At 32.0% G+C, this 16,479-nt stretch overlaps 1 protein-coding gene across 4 annotated transcripts in view; it reads right to left on the reverse strand.

Annotated features, from left to right (window-relative positions):
• CDH19 (cadherin 19) overlaps positions 1-16,479 on the reverse strand; it is a 79,162-nt gene that overhangs the window by 12,477 nt on the left and 50,206 nt on the right. For all 4 annotated transcript variants that reach the window (XM_057699406.1, XM_057699405.1, XM_057699409.1 and 1 more), the window contains exon 10: positions 12,727-12,848. In XM_057699406.1, the coding sequence (XP_057555389.1) occupies positions 12,727-12,848 (122 nt within the window). The remainder of the gene's footprint in view (positions 1-12,726; positions 12,849-16,479) is intronic.

Below are 16,479 nucleotides of genomic sequence, written 5' to 3' on the forward strand. Positions count from 1 at the left end.
AAACAGATGGATGTAGGAGACCTTTAAACTTGTCATTTTGTCCAGCTGTTTGAGCCTGTGGGAAATGGGACAAGAATGATTTTCATAGTTATGAGAAAACATATAAAATATTTCCCTTATGATTTTTAATTTATTATGTGTGAAAAATCACAATATTCTGCATATAGTGTGTCAAATAAACATTAAAATTAATTTCATCAGTTTCTCTTTTACATGTTAAAAAGTTTAATTGTGATAAAAGCACTTAACATGAGATCCCCCCTCTTACAGTTTTAAGTATTGTTAACTATAGGGACACTGTCTCGTGCAGATTTCTAGAGCTTATTCATCCAGCTTAACAGGAGCCTTATGCCTATTGAATAGCAAACCTCCTTCTCTTTTTTTAATGTTTTTAATGTGGCTTTGAGAAAATTTTAAGTTCTATCATATTTATTTTGTCAGCATTTTACTAGATAATCTTATCTTCCCAAATAAATTTTCTTCTTTTCAGTGACTCTGTTTTGTATGTATTTTATATATTATTGTATGGACGTAAGCTTTGGAACACTATGAATTGATAGTGTGGAAAGCAGGAATTCCTTTCTCGCTACTGTTTTAAAGTATGCTACCACACGTGTTTCAGTATAAAGTGAGATTTTGACTATTGATTTCCATATTAGTTATTTCATTCTTACTATTTATGTGATATGTACATTTTGACTCATTTTATTTGTAATCGAAAATTTAATTTAATTTTGTCAAAGGACTTCTTAGCATTAAATGGAAAGTTTATGCATATTTTTACATTATGTGTGTATTATATCAATATATCAATTTTGTTTTGTAATTCTCCTAAAAATACTATATATGTTTTCTCTAATGGATAGGGCATTTGGTGATATATTTAAGAATTCTTTGCCTGGACAATGGAGAGAATTTTTTCTTCTCTGTTTGCCTCTAAAAGTTTTGTTGCTTTAGGTTTACATTTAAATATATTATACATTTTGAAATAATCTTTATATAAGGTGTGAGGTTAAGGTGGAGTTTTCCGTTTCCTCCTTATGAATATCCATTTGCTACAGCAAAATGTGTTGAAAGTACTGGAGAATTTGTGTGTCTTTTCCCCAAAACTGCTCATATCATCCAGATTTTCAAATAATTAGAACACACAAATACCATATTATAAAATAGGGATTTAATTTTTATTACCATTTATCTAATTGTTCTTTCTTTTTCTTCATTTGCATACTCAAAGATATCATTTCATTGTCTTTCAAGCAATAGTTTTGAAACAAAATAATTTGGTAAACAAATAAATATTAAAGAAAGAAAAATGACAAATGTGATTTATTGAATTATTGCTCCAGAGATTTTTTAAAAAACCAACTTAATCTGTTTCAAACCAATCAAAATAAACCAAGAATCTGACCAAAAAAAGCCAAAAAAACAACATCAACAATATGTTTATGTTGGTTTTTGCAACTTTCAATTTTTCAATTTTTATTTTATAAGTAATGGTTTCCTTTAAGCATTGAATGAAAGACACTAACCTGCTTCCACACTCATATGCACACACATTGCCAGTGTTGTTTCTATGCAATATCCAGTGTACACAGACAACTCATAGCTCATCAGAATCTCTTTAGAAGGCTATGGGCCCCACATTAAGAACTTGTAATGCATGACACTACTCTTAACTGTTTGCTGCTGTTAGTAAAACAATCAAATTCTGATTTGAAATAATCAAGAAAATGTTGTATATATAATAGAATATAGTTTTAAGACACAGATATATTTGTTGAAATTTGTTTGGAAAATTTTTAGTCATTTTAAAATGCTATACTTCTGCCCTCCCCACTTATCCATAGATTTGCATTATAAAAAATGAACCAGCAAAGCTCATGGAAAATGTCATGAATTCTTTCACACATAGTCACATTATAAGCTTTAAAAAATGCGTTTCACTCAACTGTTTTTATACACATATCCCCGTTGAACCTGGTGTAACCCCCCCCAAAAAAAAAAAAAAAAAAGAAAATACACTTTTTTGGACTCGAGGGAGGGTGGGGGGGGAGTCAAGGGAGGGAGGGAATACGGGTATATGTGTATAAAAACAGATGATTGAACTTGGTGTACCCCCCCAAAAATAATAAATAAATAAATAAAATTTAAAAAAAAAATGCGTTTCACAACTCAAAGCATTTTTCCCTAATTATTTTTGGACACAAATTTTAAAAATTTGAAAATCTTGATGTCAAAATGAAGGTAAGGAAAAATGTTGCTTTTGTATGATGACTTATTGATTGTTCTGGGATCTAATTGCTTCAAATAGTGTTACTTCAGGACTCATTAGTTTGGTTGTTCTAATAATCTAAGAGCTAATTAGAAAGACTGCTTTTCTTTTATTGGTTTTAAGGTGCTTTATTAGGTAATTGGTATTCCAAAACATCTTTTACTTTGTTCGTTATTCCTAAATTAAGTAAAATTATCTATATGCTTAAATTACAGTTTATACTTATTTCTGTATACTCATTTGCTGGTATTTCTACACTCATTAGTAATTTACCAAACTTGTTTTCTATAAATAAATTTATTAAAAATGCTCACTTCTTATGCATATTAATAGTAGATTCTATTATTAAAGACTATATAGTAGAATGTGGTTTCTGAACTTGATAAAAATAAAAAGTTTAATTTATAAGAATACATATTATAGAAAATGATTTGGATAAACTTCAATAGGATCAATATATTTTAGGGAAAATATTCACATTGACAAATCATTAATGTTGTCTGTAATGGATACAAAGTAGCTGGATACTTATTTATCGACAAATTCACTCATAGTATTCCAAAAGACCAGTTACTACATCAGTACCAAGGAACTAGCTCTTTTTTTCATTTTTTTATACATCTTTATTGGAGTATAATTGATTTGCAGTATTGTGTTAGTTTCTGTTGTACAACAAAATGAATCACCTACTGAAGAACCAGCTTTTAATAAGATGATTTCTTATCAACTAGCAAGTCCTCTTATATGTTAATAAAGAAGGACTTTTTTTTCAGTTTTTGCAAATAATTATTGTCCCTCTATCTTTTATCTTTATTTATAATTAAAATTATTGATTTACCAAAAAGGTATAGGATTTGTGAATATATTAATTTGTAATGGAAAATATTTACTAAATTTGACACTGCTTTCAATCATTTTATTTTTTTAATTGAATTTGGTTCTTCATCCTTTGTCTTTTAAGTTTCTGAGAGTATGTGATAGGTAAAATTGATTTTTTTGTCTTTGGAGTATCATCACTTTTTAATATTTTCCACATTAATTCTACTACATTTAAGAATGTAGAGTCTTGTAACTATTCCTAGAATTCAGGTCTCAGATATTTAGATACAGTATTTTAGTCAAAAAAATCAAATTATCTGCCATAATTTTCCATAGTTGTATACACAAATATGTATACACATTTATGGAAGAACTATCCCCACTAGAGCTGAAATATACATGGGATTATCTTTTGCAACTTGAGAAAAAAATCATTTACCTCTAAATACTTATAAACATTTTAACTAAAGAGGACCTCTGAAAATTATCATACCTTTCTCCAAAATATATTAGTTGTACATAACTGAAAAAAATAAAGACACTTGCAAATAAATAACAAAATGAGATGGAGTTTTCCTTAGAGTGGTCTTCAATATTACTAAAAATACGAGAGAGAGAAAAAGAGAGCTAAGAAGGATAAGAGTAAGAGAAAGAAAGAGCAGGGTTTTCCTTGGTTTACTTGGACAGATATCCCATTTTTATTTACTGACATTGAATCTGTATTTTCTGCAATTCTCCACTAAAACTATTACAGAATCTTGGAAAAATATCAGTACCAAAGGACTAGCCTTGAATACTTGAACAGGAAATATAAAATAAGCCTATGTATCAGTCTGAGTCCAATTGAGAGACACTGTAATTAAAATGATGGAAGTTTAATACAAAGAATTATTAAACTATAATAGGAGAGTCACTATAAAGATGTAATGAGAACTCCAAAGGGTACTCTGGGGCTCAGTGAAATTATCCAAGGACAGACAAATGTGGAAGGGAGACAAGCTTCAGGTATCCTTGGAGGAGGTATGGTTACAGCATGTTGCCTTTGGGCAAAGTAGTTCACTGGACTAGATGTTCATCCACATTCTCCAGGCAAATGTGAACAATCCTCCAGGGTACAAGTGGGCTGGTGGATGGAAATACAGAGGGAATTGAGAGGCCACTGCAGGTGCAAGGCCTGGAGCACACAGTGACCACATTGGCAGGGCTGTAAGACTTCATCTGGCCTGGGCTGGAGTCCTGTGGTCGCTAAGGGAATGTACATTTGGGACTTCGGGAACTGTACTTGTGGCTGGACAAGGCAATACGTATATTTCTACACATCCAGTTAGCTGGTCAACCGTGCAGCATGAGAAAGGGAAAAAAGCAAAACTGCTACAACCCTTCGAACCAGGAAGAGGTGTCCTTTTCCTCCTGCGATGTGCGTTTAGCATCCTCTATTGACAAGGCTCAGCCTTGCACTCAAAATAAAAGATGCTCTAACGGGGCCAATCCATTATCATAGTATCACAGTGCAGGTTCTTTTTAAGCAGGTAGTGAAGGATGAATGTGCAGGAATCAGTAAATTGGTAAGTGGTAGAGCCTGGAACATATTGCTGTACCAAAAATGGTGAAAGCAATCAAAGACTAATAGGTCGTGTCTAAAGTGCACAGAAACTGATACAAATTCTGAAGATCTATTAAAACTTAAAGATCTTAAAACTAACATGGCGCTGAATTTTTTGAGCATCAAAGAAGCCTACACATTGTGTGTGGTGTGGGGAAGGAGAATGTGTGGGAGAAAAAAGAGTGAGCTTCACTTTGGGATTCTTAATATAAACAAATTCAAACCAAATCTATCGTTCTTGGCACAAAGTCTCCCCTCAGATTTTGCTATTAAGAAGTTTTATGTTTCTTACTCCAGTATTTTCTAAATTACATATTCTCTGTATTTTAGTCTTCACTTCTCTTTTAGCAATTTACTTTGGAGGACCTCAGGCTAAGAGGTTTATCGCAAAAGGTTCCTCTTTCTTTTCATTACATTCCCTTTCTCATTCTGCAGTCGAGAGGTGAGATTCTTTCCTCTTTGCTTTCACCACCCAAATTTCCTGTTTGCCATCTAGCAAAGTGTATGCTATTTCTGCACCTTCTCTTGGCTTAATCAAGAATTTACACTATGCGACATGTATAGTGCTCATTTTGTATTTTGGTGGTGTAGGCGTCTTTATTTTATTGATTGACTATATTTTTAGTAAAAAATGTGTTTCCTCTGAAAAATTCTAAACATAATGCTTTTAACATTTCACTTATCAGCACCATTTGGTTTTCTTGTCAAGATTATGACAAACTTAATCGAGCAACTTTTACTACCCTTTGTAATATTTTTACAAAACTTATATAGATAAAAAATTTAAAATAATTATGGTTTCCACATAAAAACCATTCAGTTGCACAAGGTATGCTTTATTATCTTTTAAAGCAAATATTTTTTGAGAGCTTACTCCATTAAGTTTTAATGTTCACACATTACTATCAAACTTTTAGCAATGAGTAAGAAATTAACAGCACTTTTGAAAGTTTTTATTGGCACTCTAGGAGGTATGTATTAATATTAGGTGCTTTGTTTTAATTGTACTTGAAGGAAGCCTACCCAGTAAATATCAGACATGTAACAACTGAGGAAACATGGGGGAAACCATAAGAGTCCAAGAGTCATGACAGCCCTAATGTCCGTATTACTTTTTCTCCTTTTTCCATGTTATTAAAATAAGGTCATTGACGTGTGCTAGGAAGAAAGTACCTATGGTAATGTTACATATATTGGCAGCACTCAAATCATCTGTCCATTGAATTGATTTCAATTCATAAATCATAGTGTAGGTAGCAGTGTGAGTGGGAACTTTTGGAGTCCGCTTGAATTTGAGTGGAGGAACATTATAGGTAGCCAAGGTATATATCGTTCTTTTAGGCACTTATAGACCTGGGGAAAACTCTTAGGTTTGATAGTGACATTTATGAGTTCCCTAAGAGCTATTTGATGATTTCTGGCCTCCTCCTTAAAGGAAACTGATTGTAATATAGGGCCGATAAATGTGACATTCTGAATTTGAGCAGTACATATTCCGGGAGGGAGGGAGGTTCGGTTATATTGAGCTTATTTAATTTTTGTCCTCAAAATTGTAAATGTATTTACTTATGAGTACATAAAGAGAAAAACCTTTTTCCTATTTCTCTTCGGATTGAGGAAGTAATCTAAGGATAGCTAGTCTTTATGATTAGCAGGGCATAGTTAAAATCAGCACCATTCTTGGAGGTAGATACAAATGGTAATTGTGGCTCAATCACTTACAAGCAATATGATATTGAGAAAGTTACCTAAATGTTTTGAAGCATAATATACATATCTGTAAAGTTATAAAAATATAGTATATCATAGATTTTCAGTGTTGTTTTACACTTAAACTCTTAACAAGTCACATGAGAACTCTATGCCACTACATTTTTCTTCCTAAGCAGAGTTTAACTCTCAATAAATTTTAGAGTGAATTGCACCAAAAATTAGTATTTGAATTACTTTTTGAGCAGTTATACTTATTTTATTTCATTCTTAGAAGTGTCCAAATAATAAAGAACTATCAATTTAAGTTTAAGTATATAAGTTAACCCTATCTTCAATTACCAAATGGTCACACGGGAAATTTTATAAGTCTAGGATATACTACTGCAAGAACTTAGAGATATGATTCTTTTTATGTCCATTTCATTGTCCTACAAATTATTTCATCATTACTTATAAAGTTTCCTCAATGTGCTTTTCAAAACTTATATGATGAATGATCTAGAAGGTGGATACAACAAATCTTTCCCATTGCATCATTCTCTTCTTTTTAAATGTATTGCTCAAAGTATTACATCATCTTTCAAAAAGATATAAAAGAAATGATACACTATCTTTTGTCTATTATTTTTTACTAAAAAGCAGTAAAAAATTCAAAATTTAAAAATTTACCTCCATAATGACAAAGAAAATAAAATTGAAAGAGGAAGATATTTCACAGTTCCTAGGTAAATTAGAAGATGAATATCAAAAGCAGAAACCAGTACTATAGACTCAAGAAGATGGTGAACTTTATCATGTAAGCAATCATGTATCATGCATCATTCAGACTTTGAGTCCTTAGATGAAGATAGAACACATAACTATTCTCAAAATTAAGAATCAATGAGTAAACAATATGATTCTAAGGATTAAAGAGAAAATATAGTAATCGTCCTTTTAGTCATTCAATAGTAAGGACTTCATTACAGAATATTTTTTAATGAAAATCTGGGATGTTCTGTTTTGCTAAAAATAAATGTGACAGTGTTTTTTTCACCTTTTACACAATTTTTGCATCAAAATCTATCTGATTTATCCTGCAAATAGGTGAAGGCAGAATGTATCCAAATGTAACTGGAAGGAAAATGATGCAATAGAATATTTCTTTTTAAGTAGATTGATTATTCTATTTGCTTTTAATAAATCTAAAGATTAAAGGCTTTGCAATCATGGAACAAAGACAATAGCCATTCTTTCTCCAACAAAAAATATGAGCTGTACAAGATTTTTTAAAACTTCAGTCTGTCATACAGAGTGAAGTAAGTCAGAAAGAGAGAGACAAATATTGTATGCTAACTCACATATACGGAATCTAAAAATGGTACTGATGAACTCAGTGACAAGAACAAGGACGCAGATACAGAGAATGGACTGGAGAATTCGAGGTTTGGGAGGGGGCGGGGGGTGAAGGAGAAGCCAAGATGAAGCAAGAGAGTAGCACAGACATATATATGCTACCAACTGTAAAATAGATAGTCAGTGGGAAGTTGTATAATAAAGGGAGTCCAACTCGAGGATGGAAGATGCCTTAGAGGACTGGAGCGGGGAGGGTGGGGGGGACTCGAGGGGGGGAGTCAAGGAAGGGAGGGAATACGGGGATATGTGTATAAAAACAGATGATTGAACTTGGTGTACCCCCAAAAAATAATAAATAAATAAATAAAATTAAAATTAAAAAAAAAAAAAACTTCTCAAAGTGTTACATATTGACAAATACGTATTTGCCATGTTTGCATTGTATTAACATTTGATCAGGAGGGCTATAACATTCTGCTCAGCCTGACTCAGTTTCAGACAAGTTTCTTCCTGACTAGAGTCTCCTGACCTACATTTTCTTAGAACAAATACACTAGAAAATTTCTAATTGCAAATTCTTTCTCTGCCCCTTTGGAATAGAGATAAAGCTTCTCCCATCCCTTTGAAATGTAATCATCAAGAAAGACAGGGACCCTATCTCCATTCTCTATGGGAGATCCAAAGCCTAACTTCTACAAGAGTCAATCAGCAAATGTAGATGGTCTAATCACATTGACCAACCTCTCCGCTGATGTGCCCTCCAGGACGTTTTCACTAGCTTGCCTCAGTGCTTAAAAACTCTCCTGCCTTTTGTCTCAATAGATTTAAGTTCCTCTCTCTCCCCTACGCCAATAGTCTTGACCTTTTGTAATATTGAATAACATCTTCCTTGGCAACCTTAACAAGTGTCCGGTGCAATTTCTGTTTCCCACATTTTAATAAAGTTGTTTTGCACTGTCTCTTTATTTATAGAGCTGTGAATTGTTTATAAAATACATTTTTTTTTTTTAAAGTAAGACCAAATGGTGAACAGTGAGAGCTGTTTTTTCCCCTGGAATAGTGAGAATGGAGGCCATTGACACTTCTTCCTTCAAAAATTATCACCTATACAGATGTCCCCATCAAATATCTTTTTCTTTCCTTCTTACCTCACTGGTCGCACCTACTTAGTATCTTTTGCAGGTTTCTCTTCCTTTACCAAATCCTTAAATATTGCTGTTCCCAAAGGCTCTGCCCCATGTTCTTTCATATTCCCACTTTATATTTTCTTCCTGGGCCACATTATATGCTTTCTTACCTACAAATATTCTAGTAAGTCCCAAATTGTTATATTCTAATGGACCTTTTCTTTTCTGCTTTTACCTGACCTGTAAACAGCAAATGAAACAGATAATAACTCCCTTCTCCTCGGAACACTTTCTTTATTTGGTTCCTAAGGTACCACACTCTCCTGGTTTGCTCCTTACAAACCCCAACACTTAATATGGAGTATCTGGGCCTAGTCTTTAGACTTACTCTTTTCTCTGTCTACTTTCTCTCCTCAAGGGATCTTATCACACTCAAGGTTTTAAATATCATGTATAAGGCTAATAAATTCAAATGTATATATTCACAGAATTGTAGAGGAAAATATCATTGTTTCAAAAAACACAGTCTTTATGCTCTGTTCATTTATTCAACTAATTATTATTATCAAGAATATCAAAATAAACTCACTCATTTATCACAAATATCTTATAATCTAGAAAACATGAAAAACTAGAGGCAACTTGTTTGACAAATGTATAAGATCTGTTCAAACTAAGTATACATTAGGAAGCAAAATATAATGGTTAAATGCACGGATTCTGATGCTAGCACTTGGGATAAAATATCTCTCTGTCTCTCCTTAGGAAGTAACTTCTCTTGGCCTCAGTTTCTTCACCTGGAAAATGAGGCATGGAATATATTTTTCTCATATTTTTTTTTGAGAATTAATCAGGTTAATGCTTATAGTGCTGCTAGAATCATGTATGGAACATTGTAAACATTATTTATTTGTTTAAAATTGGTTTGATTACTTATGTTAAATTTGAGTTCAGTTTTGCAATATAGTTAAAATTTAAATAGAACTAGACAAAGGCATTTCAGAAAGGCCAGTTGATATGAACAAAACTACAAAGTAGAAAGTGTTATCTATGTTTTAAAAAACAAGGAGTTCAGACTATGAACAAGAAGATATTTTTTAAAAATCAAGGTAGATAAAATTGTGAACAAATCAAAGAGAGTGTTAAATACCAGGTCAGGGAGTTTTGCAGTTTTATCTGCTAGTTTTGGAAAAACCACAGAAATTTTTAGCATTGAAGTCAGAAAACTGTGCTGTAGGAAATTTCATCTGTTCTGCCCTCTGCTATTAATTCATCTGTGTCTAATGCCCAAAGACTCCTATGATCATGATTTCACTACTGGTGAGCAGCGAGTACAAAAAACAAACACTCATTCCTCAAAAAAGGTGATTATTCCACTATATTACAAATGTACTGATTTCTGAGTTCCTGCTTAAGAGTCAGGGTCTGTGAAAAGAATGAAAATGCACTCAGTCAGTAAAGATATGAATGGATTCTACTGCAGTACTGAAGGGAGCTAATTCCTGCTAGCAATGTATATCTCCATCTTGTCACATGATGCAAAAGTTGTAAAAGGTTATTATAAACATTTTAAATTATGGTAGTTATTATAAACGACAACTGAGGAGTTAGAATCAAAGGTCCAATGTCGTCATTGGACATAGGTAGCGTTATCCTAGAAGCACTTATCCCCCAGACTAGAGCTCTTGTCCAAGTTTTTATTGGGTAAATTGTCTTATATTCGCAAATCTTCTGCCCAACTCAGTCTGGCCAAGACCAATGAACATGCAACTTTGTCAGATAAGTGGACTTACCATCCAGGACATTTATGGAAATAAATATATAGTGTATGAAGTAAATTAAGCCTATTTTTTTTAAGTTTGGGACTACATTGTCCAATCAATGGGACACTCTGAATACATTCATATTTACATAAAGTATATAAATACTACACATTTTATACTTTAAATGTGACATATAATAACTATAAAATATAATAGTACTTGTAATAATTGTAAAAATATAATTCGCCTAAAATATGTAAACATGTACAGGTTAGAAAATTATAAGATAGATTGATTATTCCCCAAATTATGTGAATTTTAAGGAAACTGATTTACTACATTTAAAGTATCATTTATTAGATTTACATCAATTATATAAGTGATTTTTCCTAAAGTTGCTTGTTTGTTGATGTGTCCAGGTAATCAGATATGTTTGAAATGTTTGAGAAGATAAGCTATATTAAATTCCTAAGTATATGATCTATGTGTAATACCAAGTTTAAAGAAATATCTAAGCCCAGTTTCTATAGGAGCAATGAGTCCAGTTGATTTGCATTCTGTTTTTGCTTCTTTATTTTTAATTAATTAATTAATTTATTGGCTGCATTGGGTCTTCGTTGCTACACAGGGGCTTTCTCCAGTTGCGGTGAGTGGGGGCTACTCTTCACTGTGGTGTGCAGGCTCCTCATTGCAGTGGCTTCTCTTGTTGTGGCACACGGGCTCAATAGTTGTTGCTCATGGACTCTAGAGCACAGGCTCAATAGTTGTGGTGCATGGGCTTAGTTGCTCCGCTGCATATGGGGTCCTCCTGGAGCAGGGGTCGAACCCATGTCCCCTTCACTGGCAGGTGGATTCTTAACCACTGCACCACCAGGGAAGTCCCTATTTTTGATTCTTTTTATCCTATATTTTATGTTCACAGGTTTCTAAATTAGTTTGCTTTTGCATCTAGAGGACAGTTCTGCATTGTGGAGAGTCTCTAAAAGTTTTATATTCATCTTTCATTTTATCAAAAACCTTGGATACTTATCCATTTAAAATAGATATTTTAAGTTTAAATTCATTTGTATACTTATAATCATATTTTATTATTTTCAAAAATATTTTAGGAAATACTTATAGGCAATATTTGAGAATTATTTCCAGAATAAAATGTATTCTAACATAAACAGTGAAATAAATTTCACAAGACATTTTAAGACCCATTAATGATTTCCAATATGTTACAGCTGAATAATTCATAACAATTAAGGTATATTTATTTCTTAAGATGTGCCTAATTTTGTACCATATTAGGAAACTGAAAATGAAGCATAATGTTGACTACTACTGTTTATTGGTAGAAAATTCTAATTTTCACTTTTGTAAAATCCAAATTGTCTCCAACTAGCTTTATTGATAAATTCAAGTCTAGAATAATTGATTTTAATAGTATATACACTTAGTATGTTTAAAACTAGTTTATAATTTTTTTAAATGTTTTATGACATTTAATAGGATACCTAAGAAAATGAAAAGTTATCGTGTACCGGAAATGAGACACTCAAAGAAGAATCTAATTTAAACTCTACATTTTACAAATGAAAAAATGTAAACTCCACATGAGAAAATGTGTGAAAAAACTGTGAAGTAATGATAATGTATTTCAAATTAGTACACTCTCATAATAAGTCTTTACATAGTTAGTAATTCATTTGAAATTGAGTTTCATTTGTGTTGATGTCTGATATATTTTATATATTATTTTATCTTTATCTTCATGATGAGTGAAACAATAAAAATTAATTAAAATTATTTATTCTATGGAATCACAAAAAATATTTTTCTTTATTGTATTGACATTTATTGTATTGCATCATGAGTGTTAGCAGATTTTTCAAGCATTTGAGGAATTTGGAAGTAGAAAATATGAAGTTTAAATTTTTTTTAAAAGAAATTTAAATTATACAGAATTTACCATATTAAAGCATGTAATTAATGTAGCTACATAAAGCTTATTTTTATCATTTCAAAGTGGGAGAAGTACCCAGCAACAGTTATTCTGTATAATACAAGGCAATGCTTAGAGGCTGGCGATTTACTGTGGATTCTTACCTGACCAGAGACTGCATTTTCACAAACATAAGTCTCATAGTATTCAGAGAACTCAGGAGCATGATCATTGATGTTAAGAACTTGCACATAGACAGGGACTGCAGAAATCTGTTCTATATTGTCTGCAAATTGAATAAACAGAATGAAAATAAAGAATGCTAATGCTGTCTTAAGGAGGAAAATGGTCATGAAAATTGCATTAGGGGTATGTGGTATGTTTTTATTTTATTTGAATAAAAGCTGAGGACAGGATAGCTACATAATTTACATATTTATTAACAATACAGCTAAGAAAAAATGTTCTCAACACATTCAGCTCAACCAATATTTACTGAGTGCCTTGTACTTGTCATGGACTGCAGGAGCTGATGAGGAAAGGTAGTAAAAGTAAAGGAGATAGTCAGGTATATGAACTTTAAAAATCCAGGAACTGTTGGACATACTTGTATTATCCTTGGCCTCTACTAACTGAATGCCAGTAGCATCCGCCACCTTAGCTGTGATGATCTAAATTGCCTTCAGACATGGTCAAATGTACTAGGAGGCAAAATTGCCCACAGTTGAGATGTGTTGCTCTACTGTAGCTTTCACACAGGTGCTCTCTCACCAGATACGAGGAGAATGATGATTCAGTCCATGTGTTAAATATGAAACACAGAGCCAGTGATGGGTGAAGGATGAAAAATAGTGGGGATGTAAGCCTCTTCTAGAACCTAATCTGCCAATGGATAGTAAAAGTTAAACTACATATACCTTTGACTTAGTAATTAGTTTGGGAAACTTATGCTACAGTGCAAGGCACCAATATCTAAGAGTATGTGATCCAATTTATTTATTCCAGAATTGTCTGCATCCCAACCAAATAACTGGAAATAACCCAAAAAGGACTGGGTAAATAAATTACCACCAAATTATGAAATTGTGCATGCTTATTAAAAATGAATAAGCAATGTAACACATGTAGTAATATCATGAACTTTAAAAATGTATTTTTTATTGGGGTATAGTTGCTTTACAATGTTGTGTTAGTTTCTGCTGTACAATGAAGTAAATCAGCTATATGTATATGTATATCCTCTCCCTCTTGGACCTCCCTCCCCCTCCCCCACCCCACCCATCTAGGTCACCATGGAGCACCAGGATGAGCTCCTCGTGCTATGCAGCAGGTTCCCACTAGCTGCATACATCAATCCCAATTAATCCTGGTTCTCAATTTGAGAAAAATGCCTATCACTGTTTGTTTCAGTAGGTTTTCTGTAAAATGGAAATGATCCTAGTAACTACTGTATAGAGCTGTTATAAAGATTAAATGAATTAATACATGTAAAACATTTAGAAGGTCACAATATATAAATAAGCAATGCAACAAGTATTAAATACTATTTTTTATTTATCTACTCACCAGAAGTGATATACATGAGATTTTGTGAAGTGATAAAAAACAGTTTGCAGCTTAAGGTATTGTATATTTATATATCATTATTTTAAATCTTTCTTTTTTATTTTAAAAAGCTGTGGGAAGGTACATGCATTGAAGAGTGGGGAGAGAGAGTTTCCTTTGTCTCAGTGTCTTTATTTAAAATCTTATTTTTTTCTAAATCAAAAAGCATTATATTTGCAATTGTAATTTGGAAGGGCAAATAAAAATTTTTAAAAAAGCAAAAAACAGAGGCTTAACTCTCCGCATTGAAAATCAGGGAAGTCTTTCCCTTTTTCCTCTTCTTAGAGCATTTACTGTAAAGCTTGTAAATTATTTTTCTATCTCTTTGAGATTTATGTAAAACTTTTAAAATCGAAATAAACCTCTTTCTAACTTTACAACACAGACCTGTCTTTCTCCAGTCCTGGGAGCCAATTATTTGAAATATACTCATCAAGGAAGACAGCATTTTTTTCTCCCAGTTTCGGTGAGAGGGTAGGAGCCTAACTCTAGCAAAGGCCTTGACCCAAGATGCAAAACTATCTCTTGTCAGAAACGTATAAAAAGTTTAGTTTTCATATGGATAAGGCCAGTTAGCAAACACAGATGGTCACTCCAACTACTTAGTGAATTTAGGATAAACTGTGTGACACAGGGTGGTATGAAGTCTTCCTACTTTAAGATCAGCAATTGTTTATCTTAAGAACATGCCTGCGGTGGGTGCTATCTGCCTGGCCATGTAAAAGGCTGAGATTTCTTTCTGATTTGGCAATTTCTTATCAATTTACTGCTGCACATCAAATTATGGTTTCATGCTTTTTACTTTTAAAACTATTTCTCTCTATTCCACCTGTGAAGAGGCTTTCCAGGTTGGGATGAAATTTTTGTTTGTAATTATTCTAACCAATAAATAACAGTTGTAATTATGATAGAAATTGCAACTTTCAATTAATTAAAATTAAAGTTTGCAAGTTTTATTGCATATAAAAGAAATCTATGGCCTTTAGGAAATACATAAACCATTAAAAATGATCATTTTGAGACGCTTTTCTATTGTGTTACATTCAGGATAAAATAGATTAAAAATATTAAAATATGAAAAGATAGTTCTAGAAACTTCAAGATGAAATTATTCAAAACTTAAGGCTCATAGTTTTTATGGTTTAAATATATATCAGTATAGAATAACTTTCTGCTTAAGTAAGTAAAATTGAAAAACTACTTGTTACAAATAAATTTAAGGAAAATTAGTATGAAATTCATTTAAAATTTTTATCTTTTTTCTAAAAAACCTGTTTAAAATTAAGTTCAAATTAAACCTTTGGCATGACTATACAAAACATATACATATCTTCATAGCTTCACTTTAAAGCAGTTAGTAATTTTATTCATTTAGCTGGCATGTTGATAAATAGGTTGGTGCTTAATTTGGGACACTTTCCAGGAAAAAGACTAAGCAGAGTGAACTTCATTTGCTGGGAAAACAAGTGTTAAAATGGAACATCTCTTTCCTATAATCAGTATAACTGTTATATTGCAAGCAAGCTTCTAGGTAGTTAACACATGCAGCAATTGCTTTTTGTAAAAATGTTTTATGTGAAGCCCCATTTCCCACTATTTAGGTTGTTTGTTTATATTACTACGTCTTCAGTGACTTAAATGGTCAAATAATTATTTTTGATATCAACATTACCTCAGTAAGAAATTGGCACTTACAATTATTTTCTCCAAAATTGTTCTAAAATGAGTTTAATAATGTGGATCAAAAATTAATCAAGAGACAGAGAAAAAAATACATGAAAATGGTTACTAAGTGTTATATAAGTTCTTTCTAAGCAGTTTCCCTTAAAATGAAAGAAACATTTTCAAAAATGTATCTTTAAAAATGAGTTAAATGATAATTAACTTTGTGGGTTTCTGACAATATTTATCTAATTATATTTTATTTTGGACTTTTATTCCCCATCCTGTAACTGTTCAAGCCGATAGAAATAGTAATGGGAATATCAAATCTCTCTTTCTCTAAAAGAATTTTCTTTTTATTCTAAGAAAACTGATTTTATAACACCAGAAGCAGACCAGCATAAACTGTGTAATTTGTGTACTTGATAACATTTCTAATCACCTATTTCTGGAACAGTGATTAACTTAGCATTAAATCCCATGTAATATAAATGTATTCAAATAGTTTATATTCAGTTTGCCTTTCACAGGCATTTTTTCCTTGATTGTATTTTTAATCTTTCTGTATTTATAAATTTTGTTTTAATATAATATTTGTGTCTCAGAATACACATAATAAGTTTTAAAGATTCTGCTTTTTAATAACTTAA

The sequence above is a fragment of the Hippopotamus amphibius genome, chromosome 11 (assembly GCF_030028045.1).
Source record: "Hippopotamus amphibius kiboko isolate mHipAmp2 chromosome 11, mHipAmp2.hap2, whole genome shotgun sequence".
Lineage (NCBI taxonomy): Eukaryota > Metazoa > Chordata > Mammalia > Artiodactyla > Hippopotamidae > Hippopotamus > Hippopotamus amphibius.